This window comes from Dasypus novemcinctus, chromosome 15 (genome assembly GCF_030445035.2).
Source record: "Dasypus novemcinctus isolate mDasNov1 chromosome 15, mDasNov1.1.hap2, whole genome shotgun sequence".
Lineage (NCBI taxonomy): Eukaryota > Metazoa > Chordata > Mammalia > Cingulata > Dasypodidae > Dasypus > Dasypus novemcinctus.
Window position 1 is genome coordinate 65311899 of NC_080687.1, and position 18585 is coordinate 65330483.

Sequence of the window (18585 nt, forward strand, 5' to 3'; positions counted from 1 at the left end):
GAGCCACATCTGCTCCCTAGTCTTTCGTTTTTGAGGGCTTCATTATTAGTATTAGATACTACCAATAAGATATGTCAATGAATAGCTGAGGTCTACAGTAAAATTCATTGTAATAAAAAGCTAATTCAGTCCATGTTAAAGAAAAGGAGACATTGTATGGTAGTTTATCCCCACTTATTTAGAAAAAGGCATTACACCACACATTCCCATTTACAAAAAGTCAGCAAAACAAAACTTTTTAGTTATTAAAAGTTTAAACAAATACAATATTTACCTAATACATTTTCTAAATTAAAATCCACAGGAAGAGACAGCAATGTCTGACAAGCAGCTAGAAGAAAGCAAAAATACAAACATGACAGATCAATGAAAGTATATTATAGCAACTTGGAATACACATCACAAGCCACCATTTCCCCATATTCCAGCCAAACTGAATTATTTCATCTACGTATTCTATCACATATCATCATACCACCTTCCTATAAGCAGTTTCCCATACTTTCAAGCACGCTGACCTAAACTCCTGGCTGTGGAGCTGGCGCTTAAAAAGGAAACCAGCCTATATTTGAGGCAGATTTCTCAATATTAATAATTTTCAAAAGAAGGCTTTCCAATACCAGGAATCAAAGACATGCTATGAACAAGAAAACAACACACTACTGCTCCTTCTAAAACATGACTAGATGCATCTATTCTAATAAATTTGTTTCTAAAAGTCCTTTTTTATAATATAGTTACATAGCTCACTCATTAAAAAATAAACAATTCCAATTCCAGAGTAGAGTGTTACCACATGAACTGGTTAAAAAATAAAATATAGCTTAATGTGGAACATACTTCTTTTCAGATTACGTTCATACCCACCATTGCTTTTCTCAGAATGAATAGTCAGCTTTCTTCCAATTGGAGAGTCATTGTTCACATTTATACCTATAAAACATTTTAAGAGAAAGGTCTTACTTTTTATATTCTTCATTTATTTTAGGGTTACTTTTTCCAGAGTAAAAAATGAAGTGGAAACTTCTATTTTATGATATTTAAAAAATAAACGTTTTTATATGTTAATAATACTTTGGCATGTTTCTATTTGTTTTTTTTCTTTTTTAACCTTTGAGGGAGCACAAGAATAAAACTAGAAAGATTACCATAGCAAATAATGAGGTACCAAATAAAACTTTTTAAAGAAAGCATGGTTATTCTCCATGATATCAACCTTAAAATCTTAAGGATGAAAAGTTTTGGTAATGGAGAATAGTGATGGTAACAACATTCTGAATGTAATTAACACCACTGAATTATATATCTGAATGGGGTTAAAGGTGGAAATTTTAGGTTGAATACATGTTTAAAAAAAAAAAGGCTAAGGATACATTTTAGCAATCCTCAATGTCCTCAAACAGATCCTCTATTACAAGGTCTATTTTAATGATACATGGTCTGCATTGAAATGCCAGATTATTTCTACTCAACCTGAAACTTGATGATAAATGAAACCAAGCTCAGTTTCTTTCACAGCAGGAGTCAAAAGTTACTTTTTTGCTCTTGATATTAATAAAAATGCAGGTATAAATAATTTTTTAAAAATCTAAAGTTAATGAGTAAAAATCAAGCTTCATAACTTAATCAGAGATTTAAAAAATGAATACAATAAAAATGATCGATATAAGCAAAATAAAAGGGAGCAAAAATGAAAAAGCAAGAAGACATACATAAAACAGAACACAGAAGCTTAAAATAAGATGACCAACAAAGACTAGTAAGCTAATAAATAAATTATAGATAAATGGGTGATTGAGAAAGGTCATGTGTAGCAATGAGTGAAAATCCCCTATTAAAGACTAAGAGAAAATAAAATAAAATAAAATTCAGGAATCAAGTACCTTATTTGCTGTAAGTAGCACAAACTTCTATAAGGCAAACACAATTAGGTATTCATCTGCCTAAAACCCTGTAATGTCCTTGGTCTTTAGGTGGAAACCCAAACACCTTAATGGCTTAGAAGGGCCTTCAAATCTTGTCTACTTCTCTTGTATGGTTACTCTTCAAGTAAACATTATTTATTTAAACACGTTGAAAATACTAGGTTCTTTCTCACCTCTAGGTATGTCTCATATTCTTTCCTCTCTCCCTGCTCCACTACATCACTCCAGTCTCGGCTTAAATTTTATCTTCTAGAGTTTGCCTTCTCTAACCTCCTTATGGCTAGATTTCACACCCATAGCACTATAGCAACACTTCTCAATTTTATTGTAGTTTCCTTGGTTGTTTCCCCTACGAGGGCTTCTTAAACAAGTTTAAGACCACAATCACATCTCGGAAAGTAGATGGATTTGAACACACCAAAATAAGAATTTCTATGCAACCAAGTACATCAAGAACAAACATAATGTACAAATGGAAATGGGAGACTACATTTGAAATGTTTAAAACCAATATAAATACAATGTACAAGGTACATAACTTAATCATCGGAGATAAAAAAGAAGAGGAAGGATAACAGAAATTCCAACAGAAATAGGATGATGGGTCATAAATAGGCACTTTATAGGAGAGGAAATTTTAAAAGCCATTAGCATATGAAGAAATGAAAATTAAATGATTTAGAATGCCAAACAACCTATTAGAAAGGCCAAAATTTGAAAGCTAGATAATGCCAACTGCTGTTTCAGGGACCTAAGAACACTTGGCATTGCTGATGGCTGTGTAGTCTGCTGTGGCCATTCTAAAGAGTGTCTGACACTGCAGAAATACATATCCTATAACTCAGAAATTCTCTGCCTACACATATATCTTCTAAAGAAATTTTCACATAAGCCCATAAATAAAAATACAGGGGAGCACATGTAGTTCAGTGGTTGAGTGCCTGCTTCCCATGTACAAGGTCCAGGTTCAATCCGTGGTACCTCCTAAAAATGAATGAATGAGGACTTCTACTGATGCACTTTGAGAATAGTGAGGAGTTGAAGGTACTATTGCACAATATCACTGAGAGAATGCAAGGTAAATGTAGTGGGTAAGTTACAAGCAGATTAGAGGTTCACAGAGCACCTGGAATGGGTAGCAACGCTGGAATGCTGGACAAAAACAAGAATTAGAATGAGATAAATAAAACAGTATCACTTATTTAAATTAAAAAGACACACTTACAAATATACATATTTTTTCCAAGAAATCTACAAACAAAAAGATACACGTTAAACCCATTAGAATGCCTGCATGTATCAATGGGAAAGGAAATGAGAGTAGAGTGGTACAGCCAAGAACCAATCAATCAAGAGAGAAGAAAAAGAAAAATTATTTCTCCTCTGAGTGTCAGCTAGGTGAGGTTATACAATATGAAATGTGTAGACTCTGGCATAAGACTATCTGATTTTAATTAAATCATGGCTTTGCTGTTTCTTAGCTGTGTGACCTGGGCCAAGTTTTTTATCTATAAAATGGGAAGAATAGTATAGACTACAAAGGCTTTTGTTACCTCATGGGATGGTCTGTGAGATAATCATGTAAGAGAATCACGTAAAATGCCTATGCAGAAGCTGACGACAGTAAGTCTTCAAGTAATGTGAGCTATGAGTGACGGTTCTGGAGTCAGTGCTCAGTCAGGCTCAAATCGTGGCTACTAGGCAAGTTACTTTACCTGCCTGTGACTCAGTTCCCTCATGTGTAAATGAGAAAAGTATTAAGTACTATAGCCTAGTTTGATTTTAAAAGGTAAAAAAGCTTAAACAATAAAATCAATATGACCAACTGATTAAAAATATATGAAACTTTGTGTCCTGTAAACAGAATTTAAGTTTTCTTTTGAATGTCCAAGGAATCCTCACAAAGTCTGAGCATACGTTTGGCCCCAGAAAATGACCAGAGAAAATTACAATGAGGACAAATGCACAAATCATAGTTAAGACAAGAAATTCATTAAAAAGTAGCCAGAATTACTATAACTTCTGTGTCAAAGAGGAACTCAAAACTACAGCTACATACAATTTATAAAAGAATAACTCTAATATCATGTACCAAAACTTCTAGAATGTAGCCAAAGTTGTACCCAGGAGAAAATTTAACAACTTTAAATACTCTCCCTATTAAATAAATAATAAATAAGCATTTCTTTTCAAAATGACGAACAGCACAGGGATTATGAGTGTAAGCTCAACAGCCAGGCTGCTGGAGTTCAAATCTCTATTATTTACTAGCTTTCTGACCATGGGCAACTTACTCAAGCCTATACCTTGGTTTCCTCATCTAGAAATAAGATTACAGTATCTTCATAGTGTTGCTGTGAATGTTACATGAGCTAATACATGTATTATTTAGAACCATACATCTGTACATAATAATACATATTAGTTATTACTGCTACTGGAAAATAAAAATGGTCTTAAAAAACAGATAAAAACTAATTAATGAGATATAAACAAAAGAAAATTGTAATTATACTCAAAATTAGGAATGAAAACAAGGAAGTAACAGATATTCAGGAAACTTAGTAATAAATGGGTAAGAAGAAAAAATGCAGGAGGGAAGGGGTATAAGTGTGTATGTGCGCATGCATGTGTGCTCAGACACGCAGCCCACAGAGAAGGACAGGAGGGGTTTCACAATGTTAGTTGAAGTAGCTTTGTTCTGAGACGTTTAGAAAACACTTAAAGTAAATGAGAAAGAACATTTTAAGCAGATGATTAAGTGTGAAGATTCTATTTGATAAAATATATTGGTTTCCTAGGAATCATGACACAGCAGGCATTCTGAATAGGTCAATAATAATAATACTAAAAAGGGTAGAAACACATTGTTAAGTTAGAGTCTGCTGTCAAGATAAAGGTCTTTTGAAGCAGATGTGGCACAACTAGTTGGTGCCTGCCCACCACACAGGTTTCGTTCTGGTACCTCCTAAAGAAGACAAGCAAACGCCACCCCCGCCACAAAGGGCTAGATGCCACAAGCCAGCAGACTCCTCAGCCCACAGGAAGTGGATGTGGCTTAAGAGCCATTAGGCACTCGCCTCTCGCGTGGAGGACCCGGTTTTGGTTCCCAGTGCCTCCTGGAGAAGGTGCTCAAACAATGAGCAGATAGATGAGAGAACCATCTGGGGGAGAGGGGATATGTAAAGAAAAATAAAGTAAATAAACAAAAGTGAAAAAAAAAAAGGCTTAAAGAAATCACTCCATTAAAAGATTAAAGAGAAAACATCCAGATTTATTTTATGAAACTAGCACCATTATGAATTAAATCTTGTCAAAGAGAACACAAAAAAGACCAATCTTGGCAGCGGACTTGGCCCAGTGGTTAGGCCGTCCGTCTACCACATGGGAGGTCCGCGGTTCAAACCTCAGGCCTCCTTGACCCGTGTGGAGCTGGCCCACGTGCAGTGCTGATACGTGCAAGGAGTGCCCTGCCACGCAGGGGTGTCCCCTGCGTAGGGGAGCCCCACGTTCAAGGACTGCGCACCGTAAGGAGAGCCGCCCAGTGCGAAAGAAAGTGCAGCCTGCCCAGGAATGGTGCCACCCACATGGAGAGCTGACACAACAAGATGATGCAACAAAAAGAAACACAGATTCCCATGCTGCTGACAACAGAAGCGGACAAATACGATGCAGCAAAAAGACACAGAGAACAGACAACTTGGGGGGGAGGGGAGGGTAGAGAAATAAATAAATAAATATTTTTAAAAAATTTTAAAAAAAGACCAATCTTATTTTATGGATATCCATATAGATGGATATGATGCCAATATCCTAAATTATGTCCAGTAGAATATTAGCAGAAAAACTCACCATGATGAAATACATAATCTACCAAGACAATTCTAAGAAATATAAGCTTAAGGGAAATGAAAACTGGGGTGTGATTAGAGTAATCTTCAGCAATTGAAAAGCATATAGAATCAGATTAAACAACTGAAGATAATGAGTCAGGAAATAGTCTAAGTATATATAAGCAAAAAATAAGTTAGATAATTCAAATTACCAGAGAAAGGATGGATTATTAAATCCTACTAATTACCTGGTGAGGGGCATGGGAATGGGAGGAAATTGAACAAGAGGATAATTACTTCTGTAAAACAAAACAGATTTCACCTTACACCCACTAAAACAGCTATTATTTTTAAAACGGAAAGCAACATGCTGAGAGGACGCAGAGAACTGGAACTCTTAGTACACTGTTGGTCAGAATGTAAATTGTAGCAGCTGCTGTGGAAAACAATTTGGCAGTGCCAGTAAAAGTTAAACATAGTAGTACCATATGACCTGGCAATTCCATTTCTATGTCTTAATATATACCCCAAAAAATTGAAAGCAGGGACTTCAACAGATATTTGTACACCAATGTTAATAGCATTTTTCTCATTTTCTTACTTAGTTCATTGAACAGGGAAGGTTCCTTCCCTCAGAATTTTCTACATACCATTTCCTCTGTATGAAGCAGCACATGTCACTCTTTAAATACTCTTAAATGGGTTTTGGCATTCGTTTTAAGTGCAATACAATCCAGCCTCCATACTGAGGCCCACGAGGTCTAAGTATTCTGACTTCTGTCTACTGTCCTCTCCTCTCCTCTTCCCCTGGCTCATTACCTTCCACTACCCAATCACTTGCTATATATCTCATTTAACCCTTTACTGCTTCACTTAAAAAATACATATTTATTTATTTTCCCCCTTTCTCCTCCTCCCGCCCTGCTGTTTTACTGTCTGTGTTGTCTTCTCTTCTCATTTTCTCTCCTCTAGGATTCAACAGGATATGATCCTGGAGACCTCTGATAAGGAGACAGGTTCCCTGACAATTGCGCCACCTCAGTTCCTGGCTTCTGCTGCCCTTTGCCTTGACTCTCCCCTTGTCTCTCTCGATGCGTCATCATCTTGCTGCGTGACTCATTTGCGTGGGCACTGGCTTACCATGTGGGCACTCGCACTGTCACTGGGTCGCCACGCAGGGACGCTTTCTCTTCTCCTTTTTCACCAGGAGGCCCCAGAGAATGAACCCAGGCCCTCCTATATGGTAGGCTGAAGCTCTATCACTTGAGCCACGTCTGCTTCCCTGTTTCACTTTTTAAAGAACTTTGCAGTATCTGAAAATTTTGAATTTATATTTGTTTTGCATGTGTTGTTTGTTTTTTAATGTAAGGGCAGAAACGTTATTTAATTCACTGCTAGATTCCCAGGAGCTTGCACATTATCTAAAACAAAGTGGGTGGTTAGTAAACAATGAGTGAATGACTAAATGGTATCCTGTCCTTTCTCCTACTGCATTGCCCTAATTATATCCCCTCTTCCTTGAGATTTTTCTGGTAAATATATCAAGTAGAGGAATTGCTAAGGCAAAGAACATACACATTTTAAAGGCCTTTTATTGACAAAGTTTCAAACTTATTATATTCTTTGCCTATTTTTCTATACACTATGTTTCTTTACCTGTTTTTATTTGAGGGCTTTTATTTTGTTTTGCTTCTTGATATTTAAATCTTTAATCTGGCTGAAATCTTTTTTCTTTCATTTTTTGTAACTTAATTGAAAAAATTTAAACTTAGAGGAGACTTGCAAAATACATACCCCATACAGAGAACTGTAACATACCCCCCCCCCAGATAAATCAGCTTTCAATATTTTGCACATCTTTTTATTCTGTAAACACCTGAGAATAGGTCATATACATCAAGCTCCTTGAATACTTAATACTTCCCTGGACGTCTTCTAAGAAGAAGGATATTCATTTACGTAATCACCTTATGTACAATTTAAGAGGTTATGAAATTTAAATATAAAACCTAGAGTCTATATTCCAGTTTTTCCATATGTGCCAATAACATCCTTTTAGGCATTTTCTCCTCCATTATTAAACCTATTCTGGATTGTGTATTGCTTTTAGTTGCTATTGTCTCTTTAATCTCTTTTTAATTGTAGAAACATACACAGTATGAACTTTCCCATCTCAACCACTGGAAACCACACAATTCGGTGGGATTAATCACACTCACAATGTTGGGAACCCCTCAACGCCATCCATTACCAAAATTTTCCATTCACTGCAAAAAGAAACCCTCTACCCATTAGGTATTCACTTGCCCTTCACTCTCCTCCTTCACCTAGAAACCTGTACTTTATATTTTGAGTCTCCATAGATTTGCATATTCTAACTATTTCACATAAGTGTAATCGTATGATATTTATCTCTTTATGTCTGACTTATTTCACTTGATACGACACCTTCCAGGTTCATCCGTGTTGTCACATATATCAGAACTTCATTATTCCTCTTTAGGGTTGAATAACACTTCATTGTATGTATATTTCTTTCATCTATTCATCTGTGGATGGACATTTGAGTTGCTTACATCTAATTGGCAATTATGAATAATGCCACTATGTACATCAGTGTGAAAATATTTGTTTGAATCCAGGTTCTACCATTTTTATTACCTCTAATCTGAGACAAGTCTTTTAAGCATTTTAAACCTACCTTTCCTTACCTATAAAATCAAAACAGTAATCACATTTCTCTTACATGAGTTATTTTAAGGAACAGCTGAAAGCACTTAGCACAGTACCTGGCATGTAGGAAGTGCTCAATCCATTTTATTACTGTTATGTTTTCAGTAAAAATGAAACAAATTTTCCCTTATGCTAAGAGCAAAATGAATGCATACTAAATAGAAAAACAGGTATTCCACTGCAGTAAGGGATTCAGATATACAAGTATTACTTGGCACTGTTTACAATCCAAAAGAGCTAATGTAAGACAATTTCCTGGAGGTAGAAAGATATTGGAGAGATTACTGGCTTGCCCCTACATTTAATTATTAAATTTTAAGACAAACAGCTTCTTTACACTGACCTATGGGTCATATAAGTGGCCATCCTTCATTCTATGTTGATCAGAAATTGGCATATTAGCAAAAATTAAAACAATTTAAGTTACCCTTAAATTTACAATCACATAAAGATATTTTTTAGGCAGGTTCTTTAGTTTGTTTTCAAATAATTTTCACAAAAATTTCAGCACTTTTAGCACAGACATCAAAATCAAAGTATCATAATGAAGGAGAAAGGAAAAATAAATATGAATACAAAAAGCATCAGATCTGAGAAACATTTAGAAGCAAAAATCAAATCTTCAGTACCACATCATCATGGTATTTTTGAAATTTTGCCCTATAAGCATTTAAAAGATTCCTATGTTGAGTCACAAATCAGTTAAAAGGAGCTATTCAGGGTCTATGATTAAACGAAGCCAATCCACTTACAGCTAAAAATGGGTCCACAATGCCACCTTTCTAGTTCAAAAGTCCTTAAAATACCATTTTTAATATACTCACATTTACTGGAGTGATACTCTGCAAGCTGTTTCTCTCCGTGATCTGTCCAAGGAGAGGGTACGATGACATCTTTAGTGAAAAACTAGGAAAATTAAAGTAATACAATGAGGCATAATTTCCCCACAGCATCAGAAGTTAAAAGGTACCTGTGGTTATTTTCATAGAATCATTTCAAACAGGTCATATTACTGATTATACAGTTACACTTTAATTTTTTTATACTTAAAAGCACAAATGACTCAAGGTGAAATGGAGGAAATTTAAAGTATATACATAGAGAAATTTTAATATTTTAGTGTCACTTAAATTGAAACTTATATGCTAAAGGCATTAATCATTGAGAAAATACTTTTAATTTCACCATTTTGTTTTTCCAAAGGGAAGCTTGAAGGAACAAAAGGGAAGAGAAATTTCCACACAAGGCAATGTGAGTGGTATGCTGAGCCAGCCTGTGCTGGCTCACAAGAGCTGATAAATTTTGAAGAATTTTGTGTACCAGTTGTTAGTCATTATTAAAAACAAAGAAGAGCAGATGTAGCTCATTGGTTGAGTGTCAGTTTCCCATGTAGGAGGTCCTGGGTTCAACCCCTGGCACCTCCTAAAAAAAAAAAAACAGTAAAAATAAATAAAAAATAAAAAGTATAAGCTCACAATTAAATTACATTAAAAATAAAGGTAACTGGGCAAGTGGGGATGGGGGTCCCAGAGAGTTCAATGTGGCCCTCCACACCTGCAGCCCACCCCAAGACAGAGTGGATAGAAGCTTGGGGAAGACCCCTTCCCCCCCAGAGGGGCTTGCTGCCTGGGCCCCCCTACATTGGAACTGGAGGCAGGGAACACGTGGGGAGAGGAGAGCAGGTGCCTCTGAGAAAGTAGGCATTGCCCTGATCTCTCTCCCTTGCCCCCTGCAGGAAGGAGTTGCCTGGACCCAATCATGGGGTGGGGGTGGGCAGATGTGTTTTTTAAATATGTGTATATACATATTTTTTTTAAGCCCTGAGCTGTCAATGAGACGTTTCCTACCGATAAAAAAAAAAGGTAATATTCAAAATTCACCACTTCTTAATTATTTTACTACATTTTACCAATAGCTATGCTCTTGAGGTTGAGAGAGACATCTTTTCTACCTGTATAGTAAAACTACTACATATAAAATACTACTGCACATCTCTTCCTATGCAGTGATGTCATATTGGCAGCTTGAAGACAGCCATGATGGGAGTATTTACACGACAGAAACTAGCAATCACTGCAAACCAGACTCCTTCTGCAACCAGAGTCAGCTGCTAAACACTTACTAGCACACCACTGGTTAGTATAATAAAATGGAGGTAGAAAATTTGGATATATTTCTTTCTTCTTTCATTCCAGATAAAAAGCCAAGCCTGATAACAATGTTTTTGCCTTCTCTATGTTTTGGGGGCAACGCAAAACATTTTTTATATTCTCCTACATATTTTGACACAGAGCTAATTCCCCTATGAAACTATCTATGAAAGGACAAGATTAAAAAGAAGAAAAATGGGGAGAGTATGGCATTTACAATTTCCAGAAAAAAAAATATAAAAGAACCATAAACATATAGAATAATGCATACACACACTCAAAAATAAAGAAATGCAAATGCAATTAATGAGATGTGTTATTTTTTTTCCTTAGCACAAATGAAAAAGTCTGACAATAATCAGTATTGCAGATATGAGATAACAAGCAGTATCATACATTGCAGCCAGAAGTATAAACTCATACAACCTTTAGGGAAGGCAATATAGCAAATTCTACCAAAAACAAAAATTCATAAAGCTTCTCACCTGGCAAGTCCATTTTAAGTATACAAAGACATATGTACAAGTTTGTTCACTGTAGTCTTATTGTGTGACAAAAATAAAGTGAATGCAACTAAACATCCATCAACAGGGTTTGGATTAGGTTATCATACATCCAATACAGTGGCATACTATGCTATTATTTTAAAAATGTAAAAATCTGTATATGCAGACAATCAAAAAATACCTAAGAAAAATCATGGTGCAAAAAAGCAAGGTACAAGAATTTGAGACAGTATAGGTATAGAGAAGCAGAAAAGAAAACCTATCACTTGCAATTTACAGTGGGCTCCCCAGCAACAGGAGATTTGGTGTTGTCCTTTTTTTCTGGCTAAGGATTATTCAACACAAAATAACCCCTGACTCCAACTTTACTGAGGCAGCTGACCACATCTATGACCAAATCTGCCTCTAAACTGGAATCCTGTTGCTGAGCCAGCCCCAGCCCTGGCTTTCTTGTCGTCACCAGGGAGCACAGCGCTCCATCTATAGGTACCTCTGTCAGCTTCCCCTTGAGTGGGTCGTGCAGGTCACTCTCCCTCCAGACCTTTGGGCCATGGCTTGCCAGTTTCTAGATGGCTCCAGTGCAGGGTGGCTGGCACGATCTCAGGGGCAGGTGTTGGTAACCACGGAGATACTGGATACCCTAGTCAGAAATGTCTCCAGGCAAGTTGTTCCTTCACGTTGACTCATAACTTGAGAGACTGCATGGCCCTCATGACGTGAAGGTTGCGCGTGTGCTTGTCTGCCAGCTCGGGGTGCTTTGGCATGTGGACCTCCTTCTTGGCCACCGTTACTCCTTCCTTAAATAGGAGCTCATAAATGGCAATTCGGTTTTTCTTGGGCATCAACATTGTGACAGTGGCTGTGTCCTGCACTAGGGTTGGAGAGGCAGTGCTGTACTTTTTGATAATGGGGGACAAGGACCATGGGAAGGTAACAACCTTGGTTACTGTTTCTCCTGTTCTCTATGTAAGCAATAAATTGCTTATATAATAAACAAGAAATAGAAATAAAAACATCTACATAAATAACAAAACAAAACAAGAACAATGATTCAATTGTCTAAAATATTTAAAGGATATATGCTATTAGTAACAAAATTAATCTGAAAGCATACACAATAAATTTCTTAGTAGTTACCTTTAGGGAGTGAAACAGGGTAATGAGGTTTTTCATTTTCGTTTTTATATCTTCTCTTTGCAGTTTGATATTTGTTTTATTTTCTCTATGTGCATGTATTACTTTTATTTTCAAAAATATAAATGTAAAAGAAAAAAGATAACTTGTTTCTGATAAAATTAACTCAAATCTTCACTGTGACTTCATTTTCTTAGGTAGTGCCTGCTGAATTGTTCTTTAAAGTTGAGGATTCTAAAGAGAAAGCATATTTTCCAAAATGCAGGGAAAGAGGAAAGAGTTTAAGAGTATTCACCTGGCAAGGTATACTAGTCAGCCAAAGGGGTGCTGATGCAAAGTACCAGAAATTGGTTGGTTTTTATAAAGGGTATTTATTTGGGGTAGGAGCTTACAGATACCAAGCCATAAGCATACGTTACTTCCCTCACGAAAGTCTATTTTCACATGTTGGAGCAAGATGGCTGCCAGTATCTGCGAGGGTTCAGGCTTCCTGGGTTCCTCTCTTCCTTGGTCTTGCTTCTCTCTGGGTTCAAGGTTCCTTTCTTCCCAGGGCTTGCTTCTTCCTTGGGCTGGCTTCTCTTTCCTCTGTGAGCTTACTTCCCAGGGCTCCAGCTTAAGGCTTCAGTATCAAACTATAACATCAAAACTCCAACATCAAAACCCTCAACTCTGTCCTTTGCCATGCCTTTTATCTGTGAGTCCCCATGCCCTAAAGATGTGGCCCAATCAAAGCCCTAATCATAACTCAATCACACCAAGATACAGATCAGATTACAAACATAATCTAATATCTATTTTTGGAATTCATAACCATATCAAACTATGACAAGAGGGATAAGTGAATGAATCAAAATGAAAATTGTGAAGTTTTACTAGATAGACTAAGTAGATAATATTTGGCAGAAGTAAAGCACATTAATCTGTTTTCTAAGAAAAAGGCTATATGTGAAGCACAGGGGGATAAATCCTGCACTAGAAAAATAAGTGCAGAAGCCAGGGCAACACCAGAACTAGGAACATGCCACAGCTGCAGCCTTTTGGGGTGCAGATGAGCCAAGTATACCCAAAGAAAAGAGGTGGGTAGAGTGGGCTAGAGAAGGAAAAAAGGAAAAAGAAAAAACATTGCCATGGATGCAAAAATTTCTTGAGGAAATAACTAGATGGATATACCTAACTTCTACTCTACGAGAAGATCAACAAAAAAAAAATTTTAAAACGTAAATTATTTTTATTTAAAAACATATCTGCATTTGCACTATACTTTTTCTGCTCAATAGTAAGACATTTTATTTCACGAAATGTTTTAGGTCTCAAAAATCTAATGATATTAATCGCAAAAAAATACAACTATTAACCAATGTCAGTCTAGAGTCTCAAATCTCCTTTTCCACATAAACTCCACCTTGAAACAGAAGTTTGTACTAATCAATATTCTGAGGGCACAAAGAAGATAAACTAGGCTAGGCTTTAAGAATGAAACGAAGAAGGAAGTACAATATTGGTCAAAAAGAATTTATCATGTAGGATAGAGAAACAACTAAACTGACAATTACAATAGTGTGTAAGTACTATTAGAGGTGTTGCGATAGCTAAAAAACACGGGTCTTCTGGGAGCACAGAGGGCTTAATATAGTGGGGGAGGGGTGGGTTGGTGGGAAATGGGACAATGAAGGATTTGAAGGAAGTCTTCCTGAAAAAGGTGCTAAGCATGCAGAATTGAAGTTCAACTGGCTTAATCATCAGCAACAGTATTAAGTTACCTCTTCAATGGCTTTTTGTCTTTTGTCTTCCACATCTTTATCTATTCTATACAGAGATAAAGAAGAAAAATAACCATGCCATTACTTTAGCTTATTGAACATTCAGAATAATAATCTTTCTAAGGAACAATATCCATCAGTTCAAAAGTGGCAAATGTTGAGCTCATTTTAAGTGAAAAATTGGTACCTTATAATATTTAGTAAATGGTAGTATTTTGAAATTCAGCATCTTGCTCTTAGGCTTTCCTCCCTCTTTTCCATTCAAAACAAGAATGGAATAATATTTTCTTTAAAATGGCTTACATTAATTGAAATTTTTAATTACTATGAACAACATAAAGAGTAAACTTTATCTTTTAGTCACCACGAATTAAGTAGAACTTCATTCCACAGAAATCTAAAAAGAAAACTATCATCCTTAAGCTTATGAATAGGCAAAATATTAATTATTAAATAAAACATACCAACATTATAAAAATTTGTCCAAATGAATTTTTTTTCACTTTGATACAATACGCAATTACAGCAAGACAAATATCTAAGCTGGTAAGATTTTAATATAAAATGTCAGGTCTCAAGTACAAGGCACATACTTGCCAATGACTTGGCAGTTAGCCTTGTAGGACCACTTCTTTATTCTGTTCCTGAAAAGAATAATATTTGCTTTCCATCAATAAATTGAAAAGACACTTATTCATAATAAACTAAAACTATTTTCTCTCAAAATGTTCTTTATGTACATATTTGTCCAACAGTTTATTTAAGAATGTGCATGTTCCAGAAACTTAAATCACAAGTGGCTTTTTCAAGTAAGGCAATTATGAGAAAACAGACTGCCATAATAATCCACACGTTCCAGCTTTTACAACAGCTATTTTGGGATAACAACTTAGTTCTTATCATCTTAACATGGCTATAACCTGGCCAAAATGACAATGCAAAATAATCTTAGCATAAAGTAAGTTCTGATCTAGCATTACTTCATTTAGAGCCTTTTGCTGCTTCATCAGAGAGAATTAAAGAACTTTAAATATTCAGGTGATTGCTGGAAGTAATGAGTATCAGTTTGGTCAAATATTGTAGAGCTAGATCAGAGAAGGGTTTAAGATGTCAGATGGGGAAGAACATCCAGACCAGCCTACCACACAAGACAGGAACCATGAATGCTAATGCCTTGGTAGGGGCACCCTATGTGGAAAGACTCATTTGCTTTACCGGTATGCTTTATACTTACCATTTTCTACATGTGCCCTGACATGCAAAGGGTAGAAAGCCCTGAAATAAGGAGCGTATAAGGTTTTTTAAGAAGAAACATAGGTAGCCACTGCTTGTTTCTAAATATGAAGCAACATATTTTAAGAGTCTACTCACTAACTTTGGTAGAAGCCATAATAATTCATTGCAATACATTAGTAAATTAAATTGAAATTAGGGCCTCTTCCTAGTCTTTTCTCCTTTCCTATCCCACAAGCCCAACCACTGAACTACACCCAGGTTCTTTGCATAAACCCACCCAGACAATATTTCACTTAATAAGTATAAAAGTGCTATGCCACAAGATTATTCTAACTGTACTGTTGATTCTTGAGGGCAGGAATTGAATCTGGTAGTTCTTCAGTACTCCTCACAGTGATCAATAAATGTCTATTGAACGTTTGATTTGTTTTTAATAATTGTCAGTCGTTAAACATACTGAAGAGACAAAAATAATAAAGCAGTTTGTATGAAACAAGAAATTAGTAATTATGACTCATTTTCCACCTTCTCTTTCAAAGTTCATTTTGAAGTTATTTAAATTTAAGTGGAAATCTTATCCTCTTTCCTTACTCTATTCCTTTTTGGATGGACATTAATTCATTATAAGTAAATGACAGTCAACCAAATAACCAAGCAAAGAGAGGAAGGGTTGTAGAAAGGCCAGGTAAGTATTTGCAAGAGTACCTCAAAGTGTTTATTTCTTCATGTGTCCTGAATTCTAAAGTCAAAGGGAAAATAGATTATCCATTATTTTGGACTGACAAATGCCTACTTCAACTATCTACCAAGAATTAAAAGTTGGTCATAGCACTTACAAGGCTTTCCAAATATAAGAAAACCAGACTCTAAAACTGGTAAGAACAAAAGAGTCTATTAACAAATACCGCTAACAATTTATAAGCAAAAACTAGGTCTGCTCCCCAAAAGAGGTGCATGTTCTTACTGTAGCCTCGAGGCATCATAAAACAGTGTAAGTCTGAAACACACTGATACTTTGAAATCTTTGCCACACAGCAACAAGCAATTAAGACTTCTCTAGTTACCAGAAAAAACTCAGGACAATATAATTTGGATCCTCTAAATCTACAATGTGAAAGCTGGATAATGTCTGGAAAAGCTCTGTTAATAATGAATATTCAATGTGTCTCAACTTGTTAAGAGGAATTTTGACTTCCCCAACAAAACAGCATTTTGCTTTATCCACCACACACACATACACAAAAGGGAAGGTGAGTGGGAATGGGGGGTGGAAATGGGGAATGTCAATGGCAAAACTACAACCATGTAGAGAGATACAAATTTCAAAATGACCTTCCCTCTGGGGAGGCAAGTGCTGGGGAGGAAGAAAGTTGTTTCATAAGTAGCAGAGACCAAAGATTATCTCTATAAGAAAAGGACTCCCACCCAGGTTTGGAACTAGTAGCAAAGGAATTTTGAGGAATGCAGTTCCTGAGAATCACTCTTCATTTAGATAGGACAAATATGTTTCAAAAGTTTTCCTCCCTGATATCTTTACATATAAAAATATTCAATTTTTGAAATTGCCTAACTCTCTTCATTTGAAAGAATGTTATCACACTTTGGTGCAAGAAAGTAAAACTTACCGAGAACGACTTAAGTACACAGCTTGACGATGAATGTCTTCTGGATCTATTTCTATAGGATTTATCACAGCTAGTTGATCAATAGACCATCTAAACTTTCCTGGAGTCTTAACAAAAGAAAGTAAGCTTATTAGTAAAAGGAAACTAAGCTAGTTTATCACTTGTAAACCAATGTTGACTTCAGAAATAATATGAATAGCTATAATATAAAACTATTTCAAAGCTCCAATTTAAAATGTGACTTTATCACTAAAATTAAATGGCAAATGGTAACGAAATCATATCAAAACAAATGATTTGACTTTATCTTGTTCAAAATACCAAAATCTTTCATTTGATGATTTTAAAAATTACATTATAATGGAAAAATCAAACAGAAGCATAGGTACAGAAATTCCACAATACTATTCAATGATTCAACATGTCTAGTATCAAGCTTCATATAAAAGTGAAAATCTTAGTTACACCAAAGATCTTCATTTCCACCAAGAATGAATTGAGATTAAATAAAGTCCTAACAACAGAAGTGGCTACAAAAGCTCATAAAACAGCTAAGCCTTAAAATAATTATGAATAGTAATCAATGCTGAACTCGTGTTTGAATATAAGCTCCTTAAGGGTTTGTGTCTAATGATTCAATCTGTTATGTCCTGTACTGTATCTGACACATAGCAGCTGTCAAATGTTTGCTGAGTAAATGAGGATAGGTTTAAATGGCACAGCTTCTTTTCTAATCTGGTTTCACTCAAAGTATCTAGCTACATCCAGAGCTGCAGGCAAAGGCACAAATGCTGTCTGCTGGATGACAAAAAGGGAATGCTAATTTTATTTCTTTTTAAAGATTTTATTTATTTATATATTTTTTATTTCTCTGCCCTTCCCCCTCCCCGTTGTCTGCTCTGTGTGTCCATCTGCTGTGTTTTTCTTCTGTGTCCACTTGTACTCTTGTCAGCGGCACCGGGAAACTGCGTCTTTTTTGTTGCGTCATCTTGTGTCAACGCTCCGTGTATGCAGCACCACTCCTGGGCAGGCTGCAGTTTTTTCACGCAGGGCAGCTCTCCTTATGGGGTTCGCTCCTTGCACATGGGGCTCCCCTACTTGGGGGACACTCCTTGCATGCATCAGCACTGCGCATGGGCCAGCTCCACACCAGTCAGGAAGCCCTGGGTTTGAACCCTGGATTTCCCATGTGGTATCAAGCGAGCCAAACCACTTCCCCGAAAGCTCATTTTAAAAAATCTTCCACGTAACTTATTTTTTTAGCCCCTACCCACTAGATTACAATGACCCCTACAATTTAAAGGGCACGTTCCAGGTATATATGCTCCATGATACACTTCCTCCCTTACCTTGTAAAGAAAGATAATTAAATTTAAAGTAATTTGTTAAACACTAGTCAAGGATAACTTACTGGCAATTTTGTTGATTTAAAAACAGAAGGACTGGAGACAGTTTGTTCATGGAGATTAGAATAATCACTAGGACTTTCAAAAGGATTTAAAACGGTGATCCTTCCTGGAGTTTCTGGTGTTATCTGCATTTTTAATTCTTTGACATCTCCCATAGCACAGAGGAAAAGCTAAAAAGAATCAGGTGTATATACATAAAAAAAAACCCCAAAACTACAAAGTTCCACAGGCACTAATTTTGACTATTAAAATGTATACAAGAAACACATTTCAT

General features: G+C 36.1%; 1 protein-coding gene and 1 pseudogene across 1 annotated transcript in view; both read right to left on the reverse strand.

The window, feature by feature from the left end:
- BORA (BORA aurora kinase A activator) overlaps nt 1-18585 on the reverse strand; it is a 35695-nt gene that overhangs the window by 15920 nt on the left and 1190 nt on the right. The window contains exons 2-7 of the mRNA XM_004468149.4: nt 18314-18481; nt 16903-17009; nt 14042-14087; nt 9316-9397; nt 868-933; nt 275-331 (exon numbers count right to left, since the gene is read on the reverse strand). Of these exons, the coding sequence (XP_004468206.1) occupies nt 275-331; nt 868-933; nt 9316-9397; nt 14042-14087; nt 16903-17009; nt 18314-18466 (511 nt within the window). The 5' untranslated portion in view covers nt 18467-18481. The remainder of the gene's footprint in view (nt 1-274; nt 332-867; nt 934-9315; nt 9398-14041; nt 14088-16902; nt 17010-18313; nt 18482-18585) is intronic.
- On the reverse strand, nt 11432-12094 carry LOC139436536 (small ribosomal subunit protein eS10-like; annotated as a pseudogene).